Source organism: Panthera uncia, assembly GCF_023721935.1.
Source record: "Panthera uncia isolate 11264 chromosome A3 unlocalized genomic scaffold, Puncia_PCG_1.0 HiC_scaffold_11, whole genome shotgun sequence".
NCBI lineage: Eukaryota > Metazoa > Chordata > Mammalia > Carnivora > Felidae > Panthera > Panthera uncia.
The window spans coordinates 84,555,533-84,581,136 of NW_026057578.1; the positions used below are offsets into that span (position 1 = coordinate 84,555,533).

Sequence of the window (25,604 nt, forward strand, 5' to 3'; positions counted from 1 at the left end):
ACTAGAGCTTACAGTTCAGAATCCAGGTATGGCTTGAGTACAAGTAATATACTTCATCCTAACAAACAATAGCAATCACTTCTGTAATGTGTTATCTCCAAACAGAAGAGCAGGTAGGGAAGTATTTTGTTGGAGTGATACATTTGCCTGTTTGAGCAGTTTGTCTTTAATTATTACCCTGACGTTTCTATCTTTGGCTAATCAACAGCTGGCCTTCTGATGAAAGTGGATGCTATTTCCTAATTGTTTAACTTTGTGTAACTACAAGTTATCCTGTTTAATGATTTTAATGCTACATCTCTCATCACAGTAATTTCCCCTCTGCTTTTATCACAGAGGAACTTCTGCTTGGGTGACTGAACTCTGATCCTGATCTAGAGTCACGGCCATGGTAAGTTGGGGAGTGCCTCACCCTACCTGGTGCCAGGCACAGACAGGTACAGGATGTGTATGCAGGGACTGTTGACTTTACAGAGGATTGTTTGCTTAACAGAGGGGAGAGAGAAGGAAATGAAAAGGCAGTTTCTTTCTTTCCTTTTTTTTTTTTTAAGCACTATTTTAATTCTTTCAGGGGTGGTGAGTAACTTGACCCTGAAAATTAATTCAAAAGATAATCCATTTAATCTGTGTGACATCCCGAGATACAGAAAAGTTGTAGTTTTATCTCTGCGGGGGTACTACATGTTCATTTTAGGAATTTTCTGCAAATAAAAAAGAAAAAGAAAAACCCCACAGGTTCTACCTTTGGGAGACAAGTGCCATTCACATTTTGGTGTAACCTCATCAGGCTTATCAAGGGTGTTTGTTAGCCATATGGTCTTGTCATCTGCCTCCTGTTTTTGGCTGTGACTGGACTCCTCAGAGTTTCATTATCTGATCTTTGGGACAGGCAGGGAATTGGATCCCTTTGAGAGTTCCACAAAGTTCAATGCGCTTGTGGAAGCTGAGCCTCCTAGCTGCAAATAGGCTCTACCTGAGGCTGGCCATCTGCTCTCCTTCTCCCACCCAAATAAGGTTATCTGAACAGGCAGGTGGTTCTGGTTCCTGGTCTTCTCAGCAGAAATAATAGCAATAGAATCTTACACCTGGAGAGACCCAGAGTTTCCACCAGCGTTAAATGGCCTCCTTTAGGAAGATAGACGTGTAAACTATCTTGAACAAATGGTAATATACTCATAACATTGTTTTACATTAGACATTCTACAATTTTCTTCATCATCCCTGACAGTCAAAACCTTGCCCATATCTACTCCAAATCCCTATGCATTATTTTAAAATTCATTTCCTTTAGGGGTGCCTGGATGGCTCAGTCGGTTAAGCGTCTGACTTTGGCTCAGGTCATGATCTTGCCATTGGTGGGTTCGAGCCCCGCTCTTTGCTGACAGCTCAGAGCCTGGAGCCTGTTTCAGATTCTGTGTCTTCCTACCTCTCTGCCCCTCCCCCACTTGCTCTCTATCTCTCTCTCAGAAATAAATAAACATTAAAAATTTAAAAAAAGAAAGTTTTACGGTGTCCTGACTTTGTGCCAGATGTGGTACTTGGCTCAGGGGACTCAAAGTTAATGGGACAGTCTTTCTGTCTGCAGTAAGCTCACAGGCTTCCGATATGCAAAGCCTGTAACCAAGTGACCTTTTAGTGTGCTTTCCACTCGAGGAAAATTACCTCAGTTGCTCTCATCTTTCCTCCTAAGGCCTGTTTTCCATCATCGCTGTTATTTATTGGACAGATAAAAGATTTTTTAAAGAGTAGGAAAAACACAACATAGTCACAATATTGTAATTCCCAGTTGTTGTCCATCATTTTATTTTAGACCCTACTCACATGTATAATAATTTTCAAACAGTAGTAATAAGCATAAATAACAGTTATGTATTCATTATAATCTTCACTTTGCTAACATGTTTATATTATATTTTGTGGCATATTAAAATCATTTATTCTAGATGGTGGAATTATGGCTGTTTTAATTTTCTTCTTAATTCTTTTTTTTTTAATTTCCCAAATCTCTACAATGACCATATGATACATTTCTAAAAACAAAATGTTTTTGTGTTTATCTATTTTATTTTTGAGAGAGAGAGCATAAGGTGGGGAGGGGCAGAGAGAGAGAGCGAGACACAGAATCCAAAGCAGGCTTCCAAGCTCTGAGCTGTCAGTGCAGAGCCTGATGCGGGGCTAAAACCCACGAACCATGAGGTCATGACCTGAGATGAAGTTGAATGCTCAACTGACTGAGCCACCCAGGTGCTCTGAAAATATATTTTAAAGGCTACCAGGGGCACCTAGGTGGCTCAGTCGGTTAAGTGTCCGACTTTGGCTCAGGTCATGATCTTGCGGTCCATGAGTTCGAGTCCCGTGTCGGGCTCTGTGCTGACTGCTCAGAGCCTGGAGCCTGTATCAGATTCTGTGTCTCCCTCTCTCTCTGACCCTCCCCCGTTCATGCTCTGTCTCTGTCTCAAAAATAAATAAACATTAAAAAAAAAATTTTAAAGCTACCGTATTCAAATATTTAAAAGATTTTTAAAATAGATGTTTAATTTACATATAGTGAAATGCACCACTCTTAAGGTTACTGGTAGATGAGTTTTGACAAATATATGGACCATATAACCTACTCCTCTATCAAGATAGATAGAACAGGGGCACCTGGGTGGCTCAGTTGCTTAAACATCCAACTCTTGATTTCAACTTGGGTCATGATCTCACAGTTTGTAGGACTGAACTCTGCATAGATCTGTGCTGTCAGTGCAGAGCCTGCTTGGAATTCTCTCTATCTCCCTGTCTCTCTGCCCCTCCCCTGCTCATGCCCTCCCTCCCCTCAAAATAAATAAATAAACTTTTTTTTTTTTTAAAGAAGCTAGAACATTTCCTCACTCCAGGAAGTTCATTTATGCTCTTCCTAGTCAGTTCCCATGCTACTTCCACTCCACCCCAGAAATGTAACCTCTCTTCTGATTGTTATTACCATGGATTAGCTTCAACTGTTCTAGAGCATTCTATTAATGGCATCATAGAATATGTACTCTTTTACGTCTGGCTTCTTTTGCTGGGTGTTATATTTTTGGCAATCCATCCTTGTTGCTGTAAGTATCAGCAGTTTGTTCCTTGATTCCTTTTTTATTGCTGATTAGTATTTGTTGGGGGATCATCATCAAAAAAGACATGACCACTGACTGACCCATAAGCTGGACCTGGCCAATCGAAGGCTCCTCACTCCCTCTCCTGCTTTTGGAATGTGGGTCCCACTTATGCTCCCAGAGGCTGCTCCAAGGATATAGCCCTGAGATGGCAATGTGTTGAAGACAGCTGCACAGTGTATGTGACTGAGCCCATTTAGGACCTCTTTATAAACTTTTAAGATTTGGAGGATGAGTGCAGGGATCAGTTTGTCTTGCTGCAGCCCAAGACGAGCTTCATATGTAAGTTCCTTTTGCTAATGTTAAAAGTGTCACCTACAGACGTGGAGTGGCCTGCCTCTTTCTTCAGTCTCTGCCTGTTCTCTGCCTGTGGGGCTAAGTTTCAGATTATACCCAGAAAGCTCCTGAGGAGGTTGTGAACCTACAATATTCCACTGTATTGTATTCCAGTTTTTGACATTATTACCTTCCTGATTATTGTAATAACTGAATAATATTTCATTGATTGTGATCTAACACCTGTTTCTAGCTGCTCATTTTTGTTATTCTTTCCTACATCACCCCTGTTTCCTTTGCTGCCACAAGAATCCCTCCTGAGACTCCTTTGGCTTCCCAGAACGGATAATAGTACATTATGCCTTGGAATTTGATCAATACAGTGACTTTAGGGCTAACCAGAACAAATTTTCTCAGCTTATCTTTTTCCGGGAAGAATGAGTCACTAAGAATGTTAATTGATAAGCTGAAACATCTTTGCAAATCCCTCCATCGATTCATCTTGTTAGATATTAGTTTTAATCCCACAGTAACGTCCCTCAGCAATGCAGTTTGTGTTAAAGTCAACTGCAGAGTTTGGGCACCATCCAAAATTTTTTCAATACTGAAGCTCCAAAAGAACCCTGTGGAGTATTTCACTCGGAAAGCTGTCTCATAGTGGAGCCAGCGGCTAAGTTAGGCCATGTTGGAATTTTGACAGCAAATCACCAGTTTGCTTGTTGCTACTGATACACAGTGGAAGAATTAAAGTACCTGTATTCATTTCCTAGGGCTGCCATAACAAAGTCCTACAAACTGGGTGGCTTAAAATAATAGAAATTGGATGTCTCACAGTTCTGGAGGCCAGAAACCCGAAATCAAGGTGTTGGCATGGCCAGAATCCCTCTAAAACCTGTAGGGGACTCCTTCCTTGCCTCTTTCTAGCTTCTGGTGGTTTGCTGGCAGTCTTAGGCATCCTTTGGCTTGCTGCTGCTTAACTCCTGTGTGTGTCTTCATGTGCCATCTTCTTTTTTTTTTAATCTTTTATTTTTTTTATGTCTACTTATTTTTGAGAGAGAGAGAGAGAGCGAGCATGAGTAGGCAAGGGGCAGAGAGAGAGGTAGACACAGAATCCGAAGCAGGCTCCAGGCTCTGAGCTGTCAGCACAGAGACCAATGTGGGACTCAAACTCACAAGCCATGAGATTATGACCTGAGCCGAAGTTGGATGCCTAACCAGCTGAGCCACCCAGGTGCCCATGGTTTTTTCTTTTTTCTTTCTTTTTTTTTTTATTCCTTCTTCTTATAAGGACACCAATCATATTGGATTAGGGACTCACCCTACTCCAGAATGACCTCATCTTAATTTAATTAATTACATCTGCAATGACCCTATTTCCAAATAAGGATACATTCCGAGATACTGGGGTTAGGACTTCAACATATCTTTTGGGGAGGTTACAATTCAGCCTGTAATAGTGCCCAAGGAAGTTAATTTCATTGATTTCTACTTCCCTCTGTCAGGTGTATAGAGGGAGGTAACTAAGTATTAGATGCTGATTATGTTAGATATCTAATATATCTAGTATTTTACCTAGATATCTAGATAAATATAGTAGGTGAAAGCTTGGATTTTCAGCACATAAGGCCCACACTCTCTGGTACCTAAGGCCTTTGGATGGACTTGATGTGAGCCACAGTGATCAAAGTCTGACTTACTAGAGAACCACCCTAAGGGCATAAAAATCTTCTATTCCTTTATTTTTTTTTTAATGTTTATTCATTTTTTTTGAGAGAGACAGAGCGTAGTGGGGGAGAGGCAGAGAGAGAGGGAGACACAGAATCCAAAGCAGGCTCTAGTCTTTGAGCTGTCAGCATAGAGCTGGATGAAGGGCTTGAACTCACAACTGCGAAATCATGACCTGAGCTGAAGTCGAACGCTTAACCGACTGAGCCACCCAGGCACCGCCTCTATCCCTTTAGATGGTTGATGTTATACCTTTGGATCAAGTTAAATCATCAGAGAGCCTTAGATATATTCTACGCTGTTTTTGCTACCTGTACAAATGCTCTATTCTGGATTTTGCTTTGGCATCATTGCCACATAAGCTTACGTTAAGAGATATTATCAGAAATAGATATAAGAATCTCACTCTTCTATTTAGTGTAGAGATGTTGTTGAAGTCATATATTTTTTTTAACGTTTATTTATTTTTGAGACAGAGAGAGACAGAGCATGAACAGGGGAGGGTCAGAGAGAGGGAGACACAGAATCTGAAACAGGCCCCAGGCTCCGAGCTGTCAGCACAGAGCCCGATGCGGGGCTCGAACTCACGGACCGCGAGATCATGACCTGAGCCGAAGTCGGCCGCTTAACCAACTGAGCCACCCAGGTGCCCCGAAGTCATATTTAATAATAGTGGTGATGATGATAGCCATTGAGTTTGAGTTTTTGTTTTAGGGTATTCTGTTTGCTGGACTCTGTGCTAAGTGCTTTGTTATATTATTCTGCTTCATTATTACAACAACTGTGTGAGTGGATATCATTATTCTTAATGTACAGGTGAGAAAAATAAAACTTCCCCCATAGACAACATAGCTAGAAAGGGTTGAAGCCAAGACTCAAAGCCAGGTCTATCCCCACTCCGATGTCTGTGTCCCCTCCTACTAAGCTTTACTACCTCTCACTGTAGCCCACGGTGTCTCCTTTGCAAAGTACCCACAAATGAAATCTCCCCCAATATTAGAATTCCCTTTATAGTGTTTGTGACCCCCAGAATGATGTAAAAGAGACAGAACTGTCTCCATGAATATTAGATTTTACTGGATCATGGGCACAAGGCTATGGGTACATTTTAACCAAGGCTTATATGAGATGTAATACCCTTCTCCCTTTGCAGTAATTCATATCATCTCCCTGTTCTGTTGCCTCCCATCACCATAACATCCTACCACCATTTAACAAAAGGGGCATTATCAGGAAAGTCAGGAAAACTAGACTTACTATGTGACCTGAGCCCTAAATTTAGCCTTGGCTATCTCTTCTTACCCTCAGCTTGTGAGCTCTTAGCATCTTAAAAGCACATAGCACCAGTTAAGGACAAAGGAAGGTATTTATCTCAGTGTAAACTCTATTGACATCTGGGCACCAAGAATATAACTTAGGGGTGCCTGGGTGGCTCATTCCGTTGAGAGGCTGACTCTTGGGTTTGGCTCAGGTCATGATCTCATGGTTCATGAGATAGAGCCCCACGTCCTGCTTGGGATTCTTTTTCTCTTTCCCTCTTTCTCTGCCCCTCCTCTGCTTGCATGCATGCTCTCTCTCTCAAAATAAATAAATATACATTTTTTAATTAAAAAAAAAGAATATCACTTAGATCCTTCTCCATTGCAATCTAAGCCAATCAAATGCACACCATAATGGCAGACACCTGACAGATTAACTAAAGGAAAGGAGATGAGGCAGAACAATTTTAGTGCTGTTATGAATAATTAGGTCATTTAAAAATTATTGCACTTATTTATTTTGAGAGAGAGAGCAAGTGGGAGAGTAACAAAGAGACTGGAAGAGAGAATATCTGAAGCAGGCTCCACACCATCAAGCTCTGCACCAGAGTCTGATGCAGGACCTGAACCCACAAACTATGAGATCATGACCTGAGCCGAAACCAAGAGTCAGACATTTAAGCAGCTGAGCCACCGAGGCACCCTAATTAGGTCATTTTTTTTTTTTTTTTTTAATTTTTGGGACAGAGAGAGACAGAGCATGAACGGGGGAGGGGCAGAGAGAGAGGGAGACACAGAATCGGAAACAGGCTCCAGGCTCCGAGCCATCAGCCCAGAGTCCGACGCGGGGCTCGAACTCACGGACCGCGAGATCGTGACCTGGCTGAAGTCGGACACTTAACCGACTGCGCCACCCAGGCGCCCCTAATTAGGTCATTTTTAAAGAAAAGAAAACAGAATTCAGAATATCAAAATATAGGTTGCTAAAGGCCATTATAATGCTTAGTGTCAGACACAGAGGGAAAGATATATTTAAAACCAAAGCTAGTTTGATTCTACCCCTTACTGCTAAATCAGGGAGCCCAGAGAGCTCTAGTAATGCAGATGTCCTCTCTGTAAACTCAGTACAAAGAGAAGCTGAGCGTTTCTTGGACAACTGGTCTCTTTTCCTTTTATAGACCCAGTGAGTCTCATTGCCGATTACAATTCCCTCTTACTTTGGCTTCTGTGCAGAAAAATCTGTGGCTTCCCTCTAACAACTACACAGGCTCTTAAGGTTTGCATTGTTTTCCTTCCCACCTCCCTAGTTTTACCTTAGTTTTCTGTGTTTTATACCCTGTCACTGAATTTCCACAACTACTTATTTATTTTTTATATTTAGTTATATGTATTTCTTTACACTACCTTCCACCACATAAATCACATATAAATACATCAGTAAATACATTCACAATATCCAGGGCACCTTGATCTTAATCAGTAAATTATCTCTAAATCATAATCCAACTGAGATGGTCCCTACTGGTCATTAGCCTATGTTTTGTTTGCTGATATTTTTAGTTTTTAATTTTTATTTGAAGAGGGTCAGGCTAACTAATTTTTATTTTTTATGTATTTATTTAAAAAAATTCCAGTATAATTAACATACAGTGTTACATTTGTTTCAGGTGTACAATATAGTGATTCAACAATTCTTTACTCAGTACTCATAATAACGAGTACTCTTAATCCCCTTCACCTATTTCCCCCATCCCCCCCCCCACCTCCCCTTTGGTAACCATCAGTTTGTTCTCTAGAGTTAAGATTCTGTTTTTTTGTTCATTCATTTGTTTTGTTTCTTAAATTCCACATGTGAGTGGCATCTATAGTATTTGTCTTTCTCTGACTGACTTACTTAACATAATACTGTCTAGATCCATGCTGCAAATGGCAAGCTTTCATTCCTTTTTTATAGCTGAGTAACATTCCATTGCATTATATATACCACATCTTTTTTATCCATTCATCTATATGGATGGACACTTCGGTTGATTCCATATCTTGGCTATTGTAAATAATGCTGCAGTAAACATAGGGTGCATATATCTTTTTCAATTAATATTCTCATTCTTTGGATAAATACCAGTAGTGGAATTACTGGATCATATGGTAGTTATATTTTTACTTTTTTGAAGAACCTCCAAACTATCTTCCACAGGGGCTGCACCAGTTTGCATTTCCATCAGCAGCAATGAGGGTTCCTTTTTCTCTACATCCTCACCAACACTTGTTGTTTCTTGTGTTCTTAATTTTAGCCATTCTGATAGGTGTGAGGTGATAGCTTGTTTTGGTTTTGATTTGCATTTCCCTAATGATGAGTGATGTTGAGCATCTTTTCTTGTGTTTGTTGGCCATACATATGTCTTATTTGGGAAAATGTCTATTCATGTCTTCTGCCCATTTTTAATTGGATTTATTGGTGTTCTGTTTTTGTTTTTTGTTGTTGGTTTTTTTTTTTTTTTGGTGTTGAGTTGAATAAACAATGTATATTTTTTGGATATTAACCCCTTAATAGACATATCATTTGCAAATATCTTCTCCCATTCAGTGGGTTGTGGCTTTGTTTTATTGGTGGTTTCCTTCACTGTGCAAAAGCTTTTTATTTCGGTGCAGTCCCAGTAGTTTAATTTTGCCTCATCTCTCACGCTCACTGCCGTATCCCCAGCAGCTAGAATAGTGTCTGACCCATGGTAGGTGCTCAGCAGGTGTGTGCTGAATGAGATGATGGCTCTCAGTCACATCTTTCTCTGTGTGCTCAGGCATCCAAAGGAGGCACCGTCAAAGCTGCTTCAGGATTCAGTGCCACTGAAGATGCCCAAACCCTGAGGAAGGCCATGAAGGGGCTTGGTAAGTGTCCCATGGGGGTAAACGCTCTCTTGTGTGTTGTATATCACAGAGTCACAGAAAGGGTGCTGTGACCACTGGCAAAAAAAATGAGTAGGTCTCTAAGAAAATACAGTGGGAACAAGTTGGCTTTTCAAGACAAATGGGACAGGAAGACATTAATTACTCACTTATATTACAGAATTTAACATTTAAGGCACTCATTCTGGATTGCCCCAATTATTTAAATCTGTTTTGCATTACAGCCATATGAATCTATATGTAAAACTTCAGAAATGTATTTGTTTTCCAATTAGTGCCGTATATGTACAGTGTCGTAAGGTTTACAAAGCACTTTCACAAATATTATTTCAATGGGTATACACAACAACCCAGTAATTTAGTGAAAGCGGCTATTGCTATTGTTATTTTCACCCCATTTCACAGATGTAAAACTGAGACCCAGAGAAGTTAAGTCGCCTAAGAAGTGAAACGAAGCCACAGCAGGCAGAGGCCTCTGGTGGGTGTAGTCATGTGGGCATACCGCAGGCTGCCCTGGGTTAGCCTCTTGCCTGGGTGGACATTTGGCCAGAGAAGTGCCCATGGTTTGTAGCTGCTATTATAATCTCCTTGAGATATTTGGATAAAAACATTTGGTCACACAACTTTATTTCCCAATTTTTCTCCTCCCAAACAGCTCATTTTCGTTAGCCCCAGTGTTACTAACAGTAACAGCGACAACAACAATAATAGAGAATATTTATTAAATTCTACTATGCATCAGACACAATGCATTACATAGATTATCTACAAACACATTATGGGGAATATAACAATCAACAGTTTGTTTTACTGACGGGAAGTTGAGAGTTAGAGAGGTTAGCTAATGTGCCCAACATCTCAGAGCTAGTAAGTGTTAGAGTCAGGATTCTAGGCAATTCCAGGCAGTCAGACCTAGGCAGTCTGACTCCAGAGCTGTAGTTTACGTCACTATACTATCCTGCTGCCCACCTCTGAACAGATTGTTGTTCTGAATCTAACGTCCTTCTCATTTTCCCTTCTTCATAAATAAGATGGAAAATGTCCATGGCCCATCCTTTTTCCATGTTATCCTGCTTCTTTGGTATATAGCAAGAACACTGTAGTTCAGAATGTGGACCACATGGCATTCAGAATTCTCAAAATAAAAGTCAGGAGACATTTGATAGCCAATTCTTGTCAGTGTCTGCTGTGTGGGCCAATGCAAGGCAGACAGTTGGAGGAGACAAGCATTTTAAAACCTAGTCCAGGGGCGCCTGGGTGGCTCAGTCAGTTAAGCCTCTGACTTTAGCTCAGGTCATGATCTCAGTTAGTGGGTTCGAGCCCCGCATCAGACTCTCTGCTGTCAGCACAGAGCCCCTTCAGTCCCCCTCTCACTCTGTCCCTCCCCCACTCGTTCCCTCCCGCGCTCTCTCTCTCTCAAATGAGTAAGTCATAACTTAAAAAAAAAAAAAAAAAAAGAACCTAGTCAGCTAGTCCATGGATGCTAGATGGGTAAGGCATGCATGGAAACAACTATAATAATATGATAATAGCTATCACAATATGATAGTGATAGGAGGGGTGCAAATAAGATCCCATTAGGTTAAGAAAGGAGATCACATTTAATTTGGGAGCATCAGGCAAAACTTCTTGGAGGATGCAGAATTTGAGAGGGACTTTGGGAGATAAGTTGTTTCAGTAGAGATAAGAGAGAATGTGTTTCGGGTGAGTGGAATAGCATAAGCAAAGGGCATGGGGTGAGTGTGAGCACTGTCCCATTTTCCAGTTTAGCTGAGGCTTAGGGGGAGTCACAGTAAATACACAGAAAGGTGGCTTGTGGCAGGAGGTACTTGCAAAGCAGGAGGTGGCTGCTACCAAAGGGAGGTCCTGGGGTTGCTACTGAGAAGACCATCTGTAGAATCATAGGCATGGGGGGGATGGCCCAAAGGTACTGGCCAGGAAACCAGTGCCACAATCATGACACTACGTGGAACAATTAGGGAGACACACAAACCAGTAGACTGAGAATGAAGGAGGTCAGGAGAAAGGAGTGTAGTACAGTTGGATCAAGTATAATAATTGAAGAGCTAAGTCTGTGAATTTGGCTGCCTGGTATCCTTTCGTGTGGATAGTTACAATAGTGAATGGGATATTGCAGAAAATCTCAAATGCCAGACTGCCATTCCTGTAGTAAATCCAGCAGACAGTGGGGGGCCCTTGTGTATTCCTGAGCAGGGGAGAGACACCATCAGAGTTTTTCTTTATAGGAAAATGAATCTGACAAGACTTTGGAAAGACCAATTAGGAGGGAGGTAAGAATACCAGTTAGCAGACTTTGCAGTTGTCTAAAACCCTAAAATCCTGAATTGGAGTGGTAGTGGTAGGAATCAAAGAGGGGGCAGATGCAAAAAAGATTTTAGAGTTAGATTTTGTATGTCTTGGCAAGAAATTTGAATGTGGAGGATGAGAGGGCAGTAAAAAAAAAAAAAAAAAAAAAAAAAAAAAAAAAGCTATGGGGTGCCTGGGTGGCTGACTCTTGATTTCATTTCTGCTTAGGTCATGATTTCACAGTTTATGGGGTTGAGTCCCACCTCAGGCTCGGTGCTGAGCATGGAATCTGCTTGAGATTCTCTCTGCCTCTGCCTTTCTCTCCTGCTTGTGCACTTGCTCCTTTCTCTCCCTCCCAAAATTAAAAAAAATTTAAAAAAAAATCAAAGCTGTTTTGAGGGTTCAAACTTGACTGACTGAAAGAAGAAAAATGGTGTTTTTTACAGAAACAGGGGTGGGCATAAAATGGACCTTTTCCCGGTGAAAGTTCTGAAGGAGAACAGGATGATTGTATGTACTATACCTGTTCTCCTTCTCCTTCTTCTCCTCCTCCTCCTCCCCCTCCTCCTCCGCCGCCACCACCTTCTTCTTCTTCCTTCTTCTTCCTTCTTCTTCCTTCTTCTTCCTTTTAAGAGAACAGAAAGTAGGTCCCTAAGATGTGTAAACAAAGTTTTACAGCTTCCTCCCTATAGCTTGCACTTTTCTGGATCTCTAATCTTGCAAAGAATGACTGTGGTAAATCTATATTTTTTCATTTCTCTCTGAAATATCCCAATAGAAGTTCTTCTCTAGTCCATCACAACTCCCCATACAGGATGAACCATGGGGAAGCAGAAAACTCACCCAACATACATGAACATCTAGCTGTTACTAAGACGAGGCACCAGTTTTGAAAAATCAGAATAAAGCCCCCCCCCCCCCCCCGACCCGTCTCCCCTGGTAAAAGCTGCTTCAAGAAACAGGCAGGCAAAATTTAAGCCATTGAAAACTTGTAATTCTCATTATAAAGTTTTGGTAGGATATCGTGTGGTGGGAACTCATCAGCAGTTATAAAAAGGGAACCATCTGAGGTCAGGAAAGAGAGCTTTGAAATGAAAAACACATTTATGGATCTCTAAGTACAGTGCATTCAATGAGCAACCCATAAAACCCTGCACGTGCCAGGTGAAATAGGTGAAGGGGATTAAGAGTGCACTAGTGATGAGCACTCACTGATGTATGGAAGTGTTGAATCACTATATTGTACACCTGAAACTAATGTCATACTATATGTTAATTATACTGAAATTAAAAAAAAAAAAACTGCAAAGTGCTGAGTGAGAGTCTGAATTGTTTCCAAACTCAGAGGAAATGATAACAAGATTAAAGATAAGGAGAGAAGGGGCAACTGGGTGACTCAGTCACTTAAGCTTCCAAGCTCAGCTCAGGATATGATCTTTTGGTTTGTGAGTTCAAGCCCCATGTCTGGCTGTGCACTGACAATGTGGAGCCTACTTGGGATTCTCTTTCCCTCTCTCTCTGCCCCTCCCCCACCTGCACATGCGTGCGCTCGCTCTCTCAAAATAAATAAACTTTTTTAAAAATGAGGAGAGAAAAGGCAAGGACATAGAAGATCCAGGAGAACCAAAGACATGAAGAGAATTGCAGAGGAGGGGGAAAAGCCCAATCCCAGTCAGCATTTAGTGAATATTTAGTAACTGTGGGGCATTGTGCTAAGGAAGTCACGTGCTTGTTTTATTGACCACTTGCAGCAGCTCTGTAAGGGAAAGTGCTATGATCACTTACATTTACGGGTAAGGAAACTAATGCTCAGACAAGTTAGCTTCTTTGTTCAGTGGTAAAAAGTTGATTAAAGGAGGGCTAAGACTCACATCTAGTGTCTGGTTCCCCCAAAAAATAGACAAACCTACTGAACAAGGACCTCTTTTCTTTTTTTTTTTTTTAATTTTTTTTTTAACATTTATTTATTTTTGAGACAGAGAGAGACAGAGCATGAACGGGGGAGGGGCAGAGAGAGAGGGAGACACAGAATCTGAAGCAGGCTCCAGGCTCTGAGCCGTCAGCCCAGAGCCCGACGCGGGGCTCGAACTCACGGACCGCGAGATCGTGACCTGAGCTGAAGTCGGACACTTAACCGACTGAGCCACCCAGGCACCCCAGGACCTCTTTTCTTAAAAAGGTGTAAGTTCGGGTAACGCCAGTGTCCTCGCAGGAACCTGTTTTCTCATTCCTCTCTCAAAGCACCTCACTCACTGTCCCCGCTCTCTGCCAGGCACCGACGAAGATGCCATCATCAGCGTCCTTGCCTACCGCAGCACGGCCCAGCGCCAGGAAATCAGGACGGCCTATAAGACCACCATCGGCAGGGTAGGCCGCAGCCTCTCCGGGTCTCTTCCCGATCTAGATTCTTGAAGTGGCCTTGTGTTTTCAAAAGGTGGACCCTTGCCTCATTTAAAGATGTTCTTAAGAAAAAACAGTTTCAGCATGTTACCTCCACTGTCCATAGCCAGGAGTGATTTCTGGGAGCCCTTGGTTCCCAGAGCTCAAGCCAACCTTGGTGTCTTCCCACCCAGCCTCTTGTAGGGACTTGGTTGCTCGGTGGATTCCACCACCGCCCTTGTGAACCAGGCAGGGCTGAGCCTCCAGCGTTGCTTTCCTGATCCTGGTCAGCCTTCTTTTAGGCCACGGTGGATAAAGCAGTATTTAAATCTAGTTTGTTTTGAATACGCTCTCCTAGGATTTAGTCTATTTTGACTCTTCCACATAAACCCATCATTCCTTTGATGATTCTCAGTTGGGGGACACCCCCTCAAATTCTAGAATGGGGTTGTGACTATGTATATAATTTGTTAGCTTATGGATTCACGGGGTGTTCACTCACACCTTCTGGTTTGAATCCTGCACCCCCGGGGGACCCTATTTCAAACTCTTGTTTTCAATAACTCACTCACCAGAGCCATTCCACCCAATCTTTCCTCATCACTGAAAACCTGTCTGTGTGGTGAATCTTTTTACTGAGTGAGGAAATGTTATCAATGAGTGTTCTAGGTCTCAGAGTACAGTAACTCTGATAGAAATTTCTATCCTGGAGAACCTTACAGCCAGACTGCAGCTGTTTCTCGAAGACTGGCCCTAAGCTCCTGGCTGGGACAGAGCTGGCTCAGCATTCCCCAGCACATCTGCAAGCAAACTTTGGCTGGGACCCCAGTAGGGAGTGGGATTATTCATAGCTCAGACTATCTTTTGAGCATTTGAAACTCTTCTCCATCCCAGAGTCCTTTAATGAGCATAAACGAGTGTGAACATGCATGTAATGCGTGAACTGGAATAGTTAGCCTCAGAACTAAGCTAATCTGATGACAATTTGTTAAGATGACCAGCATTAATGAGTTGAGCCCTAATTTATTTGTTCATTCATTTATTCATTCACTATGTGTGGATGTGACCTAAAAATATGCACAAGAGATTGAAATATAGGGAGGGCTGTGCAGTCAGGTTTGTGAGAATCAGAGATCTGACTTAAATGGTATCTCAGCTCCTTATTTTGGTTGATCTTGAGCAGGGTCTTAAACTCTCTGACCTGTTCTAGGAGGAAATGTAAATGAACATCTTTAGAATTTGGTCCTTTGTCCAAAGAATTACATTTCTTTTTAGGAATTGAATCTTAAGAAATAATCATGAATGATCCCAAAGATATAGCTAAATGCGTGTGTACATAATGGCACAAAAATAGAAACAAGGGACTGATTAAATAAATTATATTGCATCTACATATAGAAATTTCAGCAGCTGTTAAAAATGTCATACGTGATTATTGACTTGGAAATATATTCAAAGTATATTGCTGAGTGAATACATTTAAGTCAGTGTCTACAGACTTTTTAATCTCAAGACCCTTTTACACTCTTATTGAGGACTTTTTTTGTTTTTGTGGAATATATCTATTGATATTTACCATACTAAAAATTAAAACTGAGGCATTAAAAATATGCATTTGTTAATTTATTTAAAAAACAATACATATATTACATATTAATATAAATAACATTTTAATGAAAAATAGCTATATATTCCAAAGCATTAACATTTAGTGAGCAAATTGGCATTCTTTTACATTTTGCAAAGTTCTTTAACGCCTGCTTTAATGGAAGACAGCTGGATTCTCATATATGCTTCTGCATCGTTTGTTGTGATACATGGTTTTGGTTGAAGTATAGGAAGAAAATCTGGTCTTGTACAGATATGTACTTGGAAAAGGGCATTTTAATAGCCTTTTAACAGAATTGTAGAAATGTAGATATGTCAAGTAGCCTTTGCAAAACTTCACTGTACAAATGGGAGAGAATGACAATGAAAAGGCAAATAATGTCTTAGTGTTATCATGAGGAGAGCTCTGCCCTTGCAGGCCTCCTGAAGGAGTCTGGAGACCCCAGGCATCCCAGAACACACTCTGAGAGCGGCCGGGCTGGCTTAAGTTAGCATGGCAGTTAAACAGAGCCACTTGCTTGCCTTGCAGGACCTGATAGACGACTTGAAGTCGGAACTGAGTGGCAACTTTGAGCGGGTGATCGTGGGAATGATGACGCCCACCGTGCTGTATGATGTGCAGGAGCTGCGACGGGCCATGAAGGTGTGTGTCCCTCTTCTTCTGCAGCCATGGACCAGCTTCCTCAAGAAAGTGACAAAAACCCTGTGGGAGTGGGGAGGGGGAAGTTCAGGAGAAAGATTTTCCTTCACTGATGACAACTCGAAAACATGACATTACATTATAGCAATTGTAAACTTCAAAGCTGTTCTCCATAAAGTTATGCAATCATTTGCTCTTTCCTGTGGCTCCACGGGGAGTGGTTAGAGTTGTGCTTGTGGTGCAGCTTCAGGACCGTTCTTGTCATGTTAGCTGCTTTTGAGACGCAAAACTTCATGGCTGACACAGTGGAGCCTCTGGGGCTGCCGGAGGCTCACTACTGGCAGAAAGGGTTCTCAGCCTCCCTCAGTGCTAGATCCACTGTGCCTTAGCCCTAGGTTGACTGTTTTTAATGACCAACTACAAAATTCAAATACAGTTACCCTCCTCCCCGAACATGCCAGTAAATAGCCTTGTGGAAGGTTCTCGGCTAGGCTCTGGGAAAGCAAAGAGGTAACAGTCTTTGCCAGAAGATACTGCCTTTCAAAGGAAAAGTATGGGGATGGGGGAGGCAGGCAACTGGGGGGCTTAGTCAGACTCTTTTTAAATTTTTTAATGTTTGTTTTTGAGCGAGAGAGAGAGAGTATGAGCTGGGGAGGGGTGGAGAGAGAGAGAGAATCCCAAGCAGGCTCCACGCTGTCAGCACAGAGCCGCATGTGGGGCTCGATCTCACTAACCATAAGATGATGACCTGAGCAAAAATCAAGAGTCAGACGCATAACAGACTGAGCCACCCATGTGCCCCAAGCATTGGACTCTTGATATCATCTCAGGTTGTGAGATTGAGTCCTGTGTCAGGCATGGAGCCTGCCTGGGATTCTCTCTCTCCCTCTCTCTCTGCCCCTTCCCTGCATCCACATCTGCACGGTCTCTCTCTCAAAACAAATAAATTAAAAAAAAAAAAAAAAGTACAGGGGAAGTCAAGGAAAGATTAAGCCTCTAGAGGGCAGACACTGTCCATAACCTGGCAAGATAATCAGCTGATAGAAACAGCCCATAAATGTTTGTTATTATTAAAAACAGTTATGGTAAACACATTGGAATTTGGGCAGGACAACTTAAAAATTAGCAAATCCTGTTGCTAGAACCCAATAGGTTGCTTTTTTCTCTGCAGATTCCTGGTGATATGCCTCTGTGTCTGGGATTCAACATTATAAACTGACTCATAACTCCCTCTTCTCTGGGTTTCGTGTTTAGGGAGCTGGCACAGATGAGGGCTGCCTGATTGAGATCCTGGCCTCCCGAACACCTGAGGAGATCCGACGCATAAACCAGACCTACCAGCTTCGTATGTAGCATTCTCAGGGGCCCCACCGAGGTTTCACTGTGATCTGAAAAGTAAACTAGCAGTGGGTAGTTACCTACTGATTAAACTTTCTTCTTAGAGGGGCACCTGAGTGGCTCAAGTCAGTTAAGCATCTGACTTCAGCTCAGGTCCTGATCTCGTGGTCTGTAGTCCATGGGTTCAAGCCCCATGTCAGGCTCTGTGCTGACAGCCTGGAGCCTGCCTCAGATTCTGTGTCTTTCTCTCTTCCCCACTACACTCTCTCTCTCTCTCTCTCTCTCTCTCTCTGCACTCTCTCTCAAAATGATACATAAACATTAAAAATTTTTTTAAAAAATACTTTATTCTTACAAACACTGACCATGAGGGATCCTTAGTTCCAAGCTCCACTTTTAGGCAGTTTCCTGTCTAGGCAAATGACAATCTGTTTGCTTCTCAAGACTTCTTTTTTTTTTTTTTTTTCTCAAGACTTCTTAGGTGAAGATGCCACTCCCAGTGCAGTGTTTTATTACCCTGAAAGTTGTTCCTTATTATCAAGCAGAGAATCAAACATGTTTGTTCAAAAGTGGTGGCACCAATGAATCTTAGCATTTCAGGGAATGCCCTGGAGGGGCTCTCTCGCCCAACTTCTTACCTCCACACTGGACTGTATACCCTCCAGCCACCTAAGAAAGATAGCCATTTATTCCTCTCTTAAAAATCTCCAGAGGATGATGTTTCTGAAGAGTCTTTAAAAGATAATATGCCTTTTTGCCCTAAGAATGTAATTAAAAAAAAAAAACTGCTCAAAGGTTTAGATCCTATAGTGCTTGTTTGGTATTGTTTATATTAGCTAAATATGTCCATCAGTAGCAGGTTGGCTAAACAAAATATGGTGCACCCACACAATGGAGTATTACGTAGTCATCAAAATGTATATTGAAGGATATTATTAAATTCTGTTAAATGGTATGGTATATGGATAAGTGAAAAAGACAAATCATAAAATAGCATGCTATGATGCCATTTTTTTAAAAAAGAAAAAAATAACAGGGGCACCTGGGTGGCTTAGTCGGTTAAGCATCCTATTCTTGATTTCAGCTCAGGTCACGATCTTGTGGTTCACGAGTTCAAACCCTGCATCAGGCTCTGCACTGACAGCGTGGAGCCTACTTGGGACTCTCTTTCTCTTCCTCACTCTCTGCCACTCCCCCGCTCATGCTGTCTTCCCTCACCCCAATAAATAAACTTAAAAAAAAAAGAATAAAAGAAAAATAACATACGTATATAAGGAAAAATGAGGAAGGAGACTCACCAAGGTGGTATCGATGATTATTTCTGGGTGATTAGATTATGGTGGAGTTTTGTGGAGTCTTTTTCCCTCCATTTTACTTTGTTTTTCCCTGAGTTTTCCATGTACTACTCTGGTAGAAAGGAAACAAAACAGTAAGAGTTTTGGTAAGTGTTCAGGGCAGGAGATACTAAACCTTGGGAGCTTCATTCGAACACTCCAATCCCCATGTCTGCCGAATGGATCTTCTACCCAAGGGCTGTGAAGGGCTGCAACTTCTCTGGGGAAGCTCTTGGTGGGAAGCTGCTAGAATTTGGGTCTGACATGCCCCCTGCATGTCCCCAAACACAGGCTCAGAAACTCTGCTCTGTTTGCCTTTCCATGTGCCAGTCAACAGTCACCGTTCCTTCCATCACTGAGAACCACGGTGGGGGCAGACTCCTGGACAGTAGTAACTGCAGGAGGAGGAGTACAGCCCCAGCCCTCTTTACCTTTCATTTTAAGGACCAGGAACATACTGTTTCTACTATAATGACAAGCTAAACTTGCCTTGACCATTTTACAAGAGTTCAGTTTTGGAAAAACTGTGTGTGGGGTTGAAAACCCTCATAACAAACTGCTTCGGTAAACTGGCTGATCCTGGGGAGGACAGATGGTTCTGGAGCATGACGCAGCACTGGACAGGACTCTACTCTGATGCAGCTAACTTTGCTCTCTTGCCAGAATATGGGAAGAGCCTTGAAGATGACATTCGCTCTGACACTTCATTCATGTTCCAGAGGGTGCTGGTGTCTCTGTCCGCTGTGAGTCGCGCCCTCAGTGGGCTGCTCCTGATGGGGGTTGAGTTCTATCGGGATGCTTGCTCCAAATCCCCTTTTCCAGCCTTGCTCACCCTTTCATCCTGCCAGATGTGAATATTCCCCAAGTGTTGTTCTTGGGCCTCTCTGCTATTTTAATCCTCTCTCTTTTAGAGACTCTGGCTACTCACGCATGCCCATTTATTCAAATTTATATATATAAATACCTAATACATGCCAGGTACCCTTGCTACTCAGTGCATTGAGACAACTTCTAGGCTTTAAGAGTTTATGTTGTCATAAAGGAATATGTCAGGTACACAGATTGCTATAATAAAGGCATGAAAAGTGCCAAAGGAGGAGCACAGAGTAAAAGGAAGTTTCAAGGACAGAGTCTGGTTGCAGAAACAAAGAGCAGCCTTCATGACAGAGGTGCTGGTTCAGAGAGGACTCGGAGGGTCTCTAGGATTTCAAGAGGCACAGATATAGGTGAGTGCGTTACAGGCAGGAAGAACAGCCAGAAAGAGGCAAGGAGGCAGGGGACATGGGGTGTGGGGTGTGTTCAAGGAATTGTTGGCTGAGCAGTTGGTTGGTGATTCTAGGAACAAGGTGGAAAGATGAACTGAGATCCCTTGTTGGGAGAGCAGTAGGGAGCTGCTAAAGGTTTGGGATCGCTGGAGTGAACTGAATTTTTAGAAGAGTAATGTAACAGTGATGTGTAAGATCAGTTGAACTGAAGGCTGGGAGGCCTGGTAGGAAGTTACCTCAATATTCCAGATGAGAAGTAAAGCAGGACTGGGCTAGTGTGGGAGGAGGGGTACCAGAAAATAGAAGATGCATACATATGACATTTCACATGACTCCCCAATTTTGTCTTTATCCTGACGTCCTTCCTGAGTGTAGGACTCTCATTTCTCACTGCTTTTTAAGGTGTTTCCTTATAGTCTACAATCACCTCAAATCAGTCCTCCTAAACTAAACCTGAACTCATTTCCCCCCCAAACCAGCTCATCTTCCTGACTTCCTGTTTCTGTTAATATTGTAAAACAATAATATTGTTTCTGTTAATATTAACAAGGCAGGACCCCAGAAATCATCTCCAACCCCACCACACTCCGCCTGTGATATTTACTTAATAATGCTGACCTGCTTTACTTGTTTCCTTATTTTTTCCTCACTTCTTATTTCTTAGCATTTCTTAACTCATTTTGTTCTTTGCCTTTCAGATTTAGTACTCTGCCAAGCCATGCCTAGACCATAGAATATTGAGACAGCATAGCAATAGAGGTAGTCTAACAAGGGTGCCTGGGTGGCTCAGTTGGTTAAGCATCCAACTCTTGATTTCAGCTCAGATCATGATCTCACAGTTTATGAGTTTGAGCCCTACATTGGCCTCTGCACTGACAGCTCAGAGCCTGCTAGGGATTTTGTCTCCCTCTCTCTCTGCCATTCCCCGTGCTCTCTCTTCTCTCTCTCTCTCTCTCTCTCTCTCTCTCTCTCTCTCTCTCTCTCAAAAATAAATAAATAAGCATTAAAAAAAATAGTCTAACAGTCCAGAGGAAAGTAGCCTGTTACTCCTTACCATTCCTCCCAGACTTCAACCCTGCCCTTCCCATGAGCTGATGTTGGTGAGGGGTGAGGCATTTTCACATGCTCCTTAAGCCCCACTGCTGGTCCTAGACTCTTGATTCTCCTTTGTTCCAAGCCCTTATTTGGCAGAATTGATCAATGTAGATTTGCCGGCTAGGAAGGCCTTGAGTCAGCTGGGAAGACATAGGAGTGGGGTGAGCTGGTAAAGGGAGGAGACAGCAGTAGAGGGAGCAGTCAGCAGGCAGTGTTTCTCTGCTTCCCCTTCTGCTGGCAGAGACTGCCCAGGCAGCATGAAGGAGCCGCTGGCTCTGGTTGGTCATGTTCTCTAGGCACAGACCAGAGCCACAGGAATAATGCAAACACATTCAGAGGACATCTGCCCTCTCTCCCTAGGCTGGAAGTGTGACCTCTGTGGGCATTCTAATTACCATGTCCTTGGGTTCCCAGACATTCTGTCCTAACAGTGTGCCCCACCACCATCTTCATGGATACTCTCTCATTCTCTGTTTTGCTTTTCTCAGGGTGGCAGGGATGAAGGAAATTATCTGGATGATGCTCTCATGAGACAGGATGCTCAGGTTAGTAGAACTGAAATTTCTTTCTTTTCTTTTGCCAGTAAGACATGCCTTAGTTGGTGGATCCCCTCTTATATTTCAGTGTATATTTCCTGGCTGGGATATATTATAAAAAAAAAAAAAAGAAAAGATTCCCATAGATAACCTTTAATGCAGAAATTTCTTGCAGAGATACTTGGGGCTTGAGGGTGATACAGGGCATCATTATATAAGCCTCCCTGTGTTCTTGACATTGGGACCATGGTGTGGCCACCCCAGAGAACCATGGACCATCTTTGGAATCACTTGAAGGTGAAGGGACCTGCCTTTGCTTTATTTACCTTGCATTTTTACTTCCCCAGAGAGAACATTTGACAGCACCTGTGTTAAACAGCTTGGCGCAGTGTGTACCCCATTGGGGTAAAATTAATATCAAACCCCAAGAGGCAGTTGTTTCCCTGGTGCCCAGCCCACTGATGCTGCCCTGGCACTGATGCCTGATCTATTTACTGCAGCCAGGTAACACTGACAATAAGAACTAATAAAAAGTGGGTCCTTACCAAGTGCCAAACACTGTTGAGCTCTTGATACAAAGTATGTCATTGAATCCTTGCAATAACCCTGTGAACCAAGTATTGCTATCCCCGTTCTATGGACAAGAAAATTGAGGCTTACAGAAGTCCAGTTCCTTGCTCAAGTTCACAGATAATACATGGCAGAACTGGGATTTGAACCTAGGCAATTTGGATCTAGATCCTGTACTCTCAACCAATATACAACTATGGGGAAGAACTGTTCCCATTCATTATGCAAGGTATGAACCACTATGGATTCTGCAGGAAAGAACCCGTTGCTTTCACCAAGAGGGAGAGGGGTATGTGTGTCATAAGAGTTCTGAGGATGCAGGGAGGCCCATCCCATACTAGAGAAATAGGAAATTGCCTCTAAAACAAAAGCTTTGAGGAGGGAGAAGGTATTGAAAACGCTGAACTCCTGGTTGCTTACATGAATTTCAGCTACCTCAGAGACAACATTTTTGGGTATGTTGGAAGGAGCCTCCGTAGCACAGGTGTATCTCAAACTAAATGAAGAGTTAGCAAGCAATTTATTCCTGAGACATTATAGCCACTGTCAATTGTTGGTGCGTTTCTTAGATGCCAGGCATTGCATTTAACTGCTTTGTGCTTTTTCCTCACAACACATCTGTGAAGTAGATATTTTTACTTCTGCTTTAGAGATTAAGAAACTGATGTGAAGATTTAAATAACTTATCCAAAAAAATCATTCCTAACTACGGTAAATGATAAGTAAATAAATAAATAACTTGTCCAAGATCTCATAGCTGGTAGAATTGGGCTCCTTGAATCCAGGTCTGTCTGATTTTTTTAAACAAATGCAGTTCAATCAACTGTTTTGAGGGCTCTTCAAGGAGCCTCTTGGAAGTGATCAGCTGAAAGGGGTTTCCTACCAAGTTTGGGCTGGGAAAGTTGGACGGAGGAAGTAGAACTCAGAGTAGGTTTTTCTGGATCCTTCACCAAGAGGTGAGGAATTTAAGACCAACGCCCACTGATATTTCAGCTCTTGTAGGATAAGACAGTAGGAAAACCTTGTCAGCCTTTGCTGTGGCTTGTATCAGCAGCAGGGGGAGTGGTTGCAACCACTAGGTATTATAGCTGGATTTTGAGGAAAGTAAATGAGTTTGAGATGAGAAGAATGATCAGGGCAGGTGGAATCAGGTCATGGTAACTTACAAAAGGTAGAAATCTTAAAATTTAAAAAGGCTGTTATCCAACGAGTCCAATTTCATCTGTTCTTGGGATGAAACTGGCACTAAAGGACATCATAGGGAGTGCTCAAAATTCCTACTTTAAAAAGAAACTCATGGGGCGCCTGGGTGGCTCAGTCGGTTGGGCAGCCCACTTTGGCTCAGGTCACGATCTCATGGTCCGTGAGTTCGAGCCCCACATCGGGCTCTGTGCTGACAGCTCGGAGCCCGGAGCCTGTTTCAGATTCTGTGTCTCCCTCTCTGACCCTCCCCCGTTCATGCTCTGTCTCTCTCTGTCTCAAAAATAAATAAACGTTAAAAAAATTTTTTTTTAAAAAATAAAAAGAAACTCATGATATATTAAAACTACCCTAGGGGCACCTGGGTGGCTCAGTCGGTCAAGTGTCCAGCTTCAGCTCAGATGGTGATCTCAAGATTCGTGAGTTTGAGCCCCACATCAGGCTCTGTGCTGACAGCTCAGAGCCTGGAGCCTGCTTCAGATTCTGTGTCTCCCTCTCTCTCTGACCCTCCCCTGCTTGGGCTCGGTCTCTCTTTCTCTCTCAAAAATAAACATAAAAAAAGTTTTTAAACTACAGTAAAAATGCCCTTCAGAGCTTTGGCTGGATGACACATTTTGGTTCTCTTCTCCTGAAAAACAAATAAACCAGCAAATCTAAAAAAGGGAAAATCTGCATCAACACTGGAAACCATGGAGGAGGGCCGTTAAAATGCCAGATGGGCAGCAAACCTGGGCCAAGGATGCAGGAAGGACATTTCTGCCACAGAAAAGAGGCCAATGCCCCCAACCTCAAAGCACGGTGGCTTTGTGCGAACAGGAAGAAATTCCTCAGGGAACTCCTGTGTCTCAGCAGCCCTCCGTGGACTAGCAACTGGTGCTCCTGCTGGAACTCCATCCATATAAAAAGTGAGGAGCTCCGAGAAGAATCCCCTCACCTTGTTCTGGAGGAAAAGAACAGATCTGGATAGACTGCTCATCACTTAAAAATGAAAAAGCGTGACAGTCAGCAAACCCTCAGCTCAGACGCTATGTGGCCTGTGAACAAACAGAAGCAGCAAGGGAGGCAAACAGGGCCACACTGTCAGGAAGAGGCAGATTTCACATGGCTTTGGACCCTAAAATACACAAGAGAAAAACAGGTTTCAGTGAAACAAGAGCTAAATAAAAAGGCAGTGAGAAAAGAACAGAGATGAAAACGGAGCCAGATGAAGGGCAAGAAAAGATAAAGGAGCTAGATGAGCCGACAAGAAGTGATCTTAGACAAAACAGGAAAATCTGAATTTTAAAGCTTATTACTTTATTACTTAGATGAACTCTTCGTGCCCTCTGAGCTTTAAAATTCCATGGTTCTGTGAATTGACTCTAAAGCAGTGAGGAAATTAGACAAAGAAATGAAAGAATAGATGAGTAGATGGAGGGAAGCCCAATGAGTGACAAAAATGTGTCAGTTAAGGGCATTTTGAGAAACTTAACAAGCCAGCTGCTGATTATAAATAAACAGTAGGGTTTTAAATTAAAAAAATTAAGGGGCGCCTGGGTGGCGCAGTCGGTTAAGCGTCCGACTTCAGCCAGGTCACGATCTCGCGGTCCTTGAGTTCGAGCCCCGCGTCAGGCTCTGGGCTGATGGCTCGGAGCCTGGAGCCTGTTTCCGATTCTGTGTCTCCCTCTCTCTCTGCCCCTCCCCCGTTCATGCTCTGTCTCTCTCTGTCCCAAAAATAAATAAAAAACGTTGAAAAAAAATTTTTTAAATTAAAAAAATTAAAAAAAAATTTTAATAAATGTTTATTTTTGAGAGAGAGACAAGAGTGTGAGCGGGGAGAGGCAGAGAGAGAGGGAGACACAGAATCCGAAGCAGGCTCCAGGCTCTGAGCTGTCAGCACAGAGTCCAACGGAGGGCTTGAACCCACGAGCTGTGAGATCACGACCTGAGCCGAAGTCAGACACTTAACGGACTGAGCCACCCAGGTGCTGCAAAAACATTTTTAAAATAAAACACACATAGGGGAGGGGAAGGAAAAAAAAAAAAAAAAAA

General features: G+C 42.5%; 1 protein-coding gene across 2 annotated transcripts in view; it reads left to right on the top strand.

Moving 5' to 3' along the window:
- Positions 1-25,604, top strand: part of ANXA4 (annexin A4) — a 62,464-nt gene that overhangs the window by 25,298 nt on the left and 11,562 nt on the right. The window contains exons 2-8 of one of the 2 annotated variants that reach the window (XM_049651594.1): positions 337-391; positions 9,196-9,283; positions 13,881-13,975; positions 16,125-16,238; positions 17,490-17,580; positions 19,571-19,650; positions 21,756-21,812. In XM_049651594.1, the coding sequence (XP_049507551.1) occupies positions 389-391; positions 9,196-9,283; positions 13,881-13,975; positions 16,125-16,238; positions 17,490-17,580; positions 19,571-19,650; positions 21,756-21,812 (528 nt within the window). In that variant the 5' untranslated portion in view covers positions 337-388. Of the gene's footprint in view, positions 1-336; positions 392-2,702; positions 3,084-9,195; positions 9,284-13,880; positions 13,976-16,124; positions 16,239-17,489; positions 17,581-19,570; positions 19,651-21,755; positions 21,813-25,604 lie in introns of those variants that run through there. The other variant, XM_049651593.1, reaches the window with a different exon arrangement.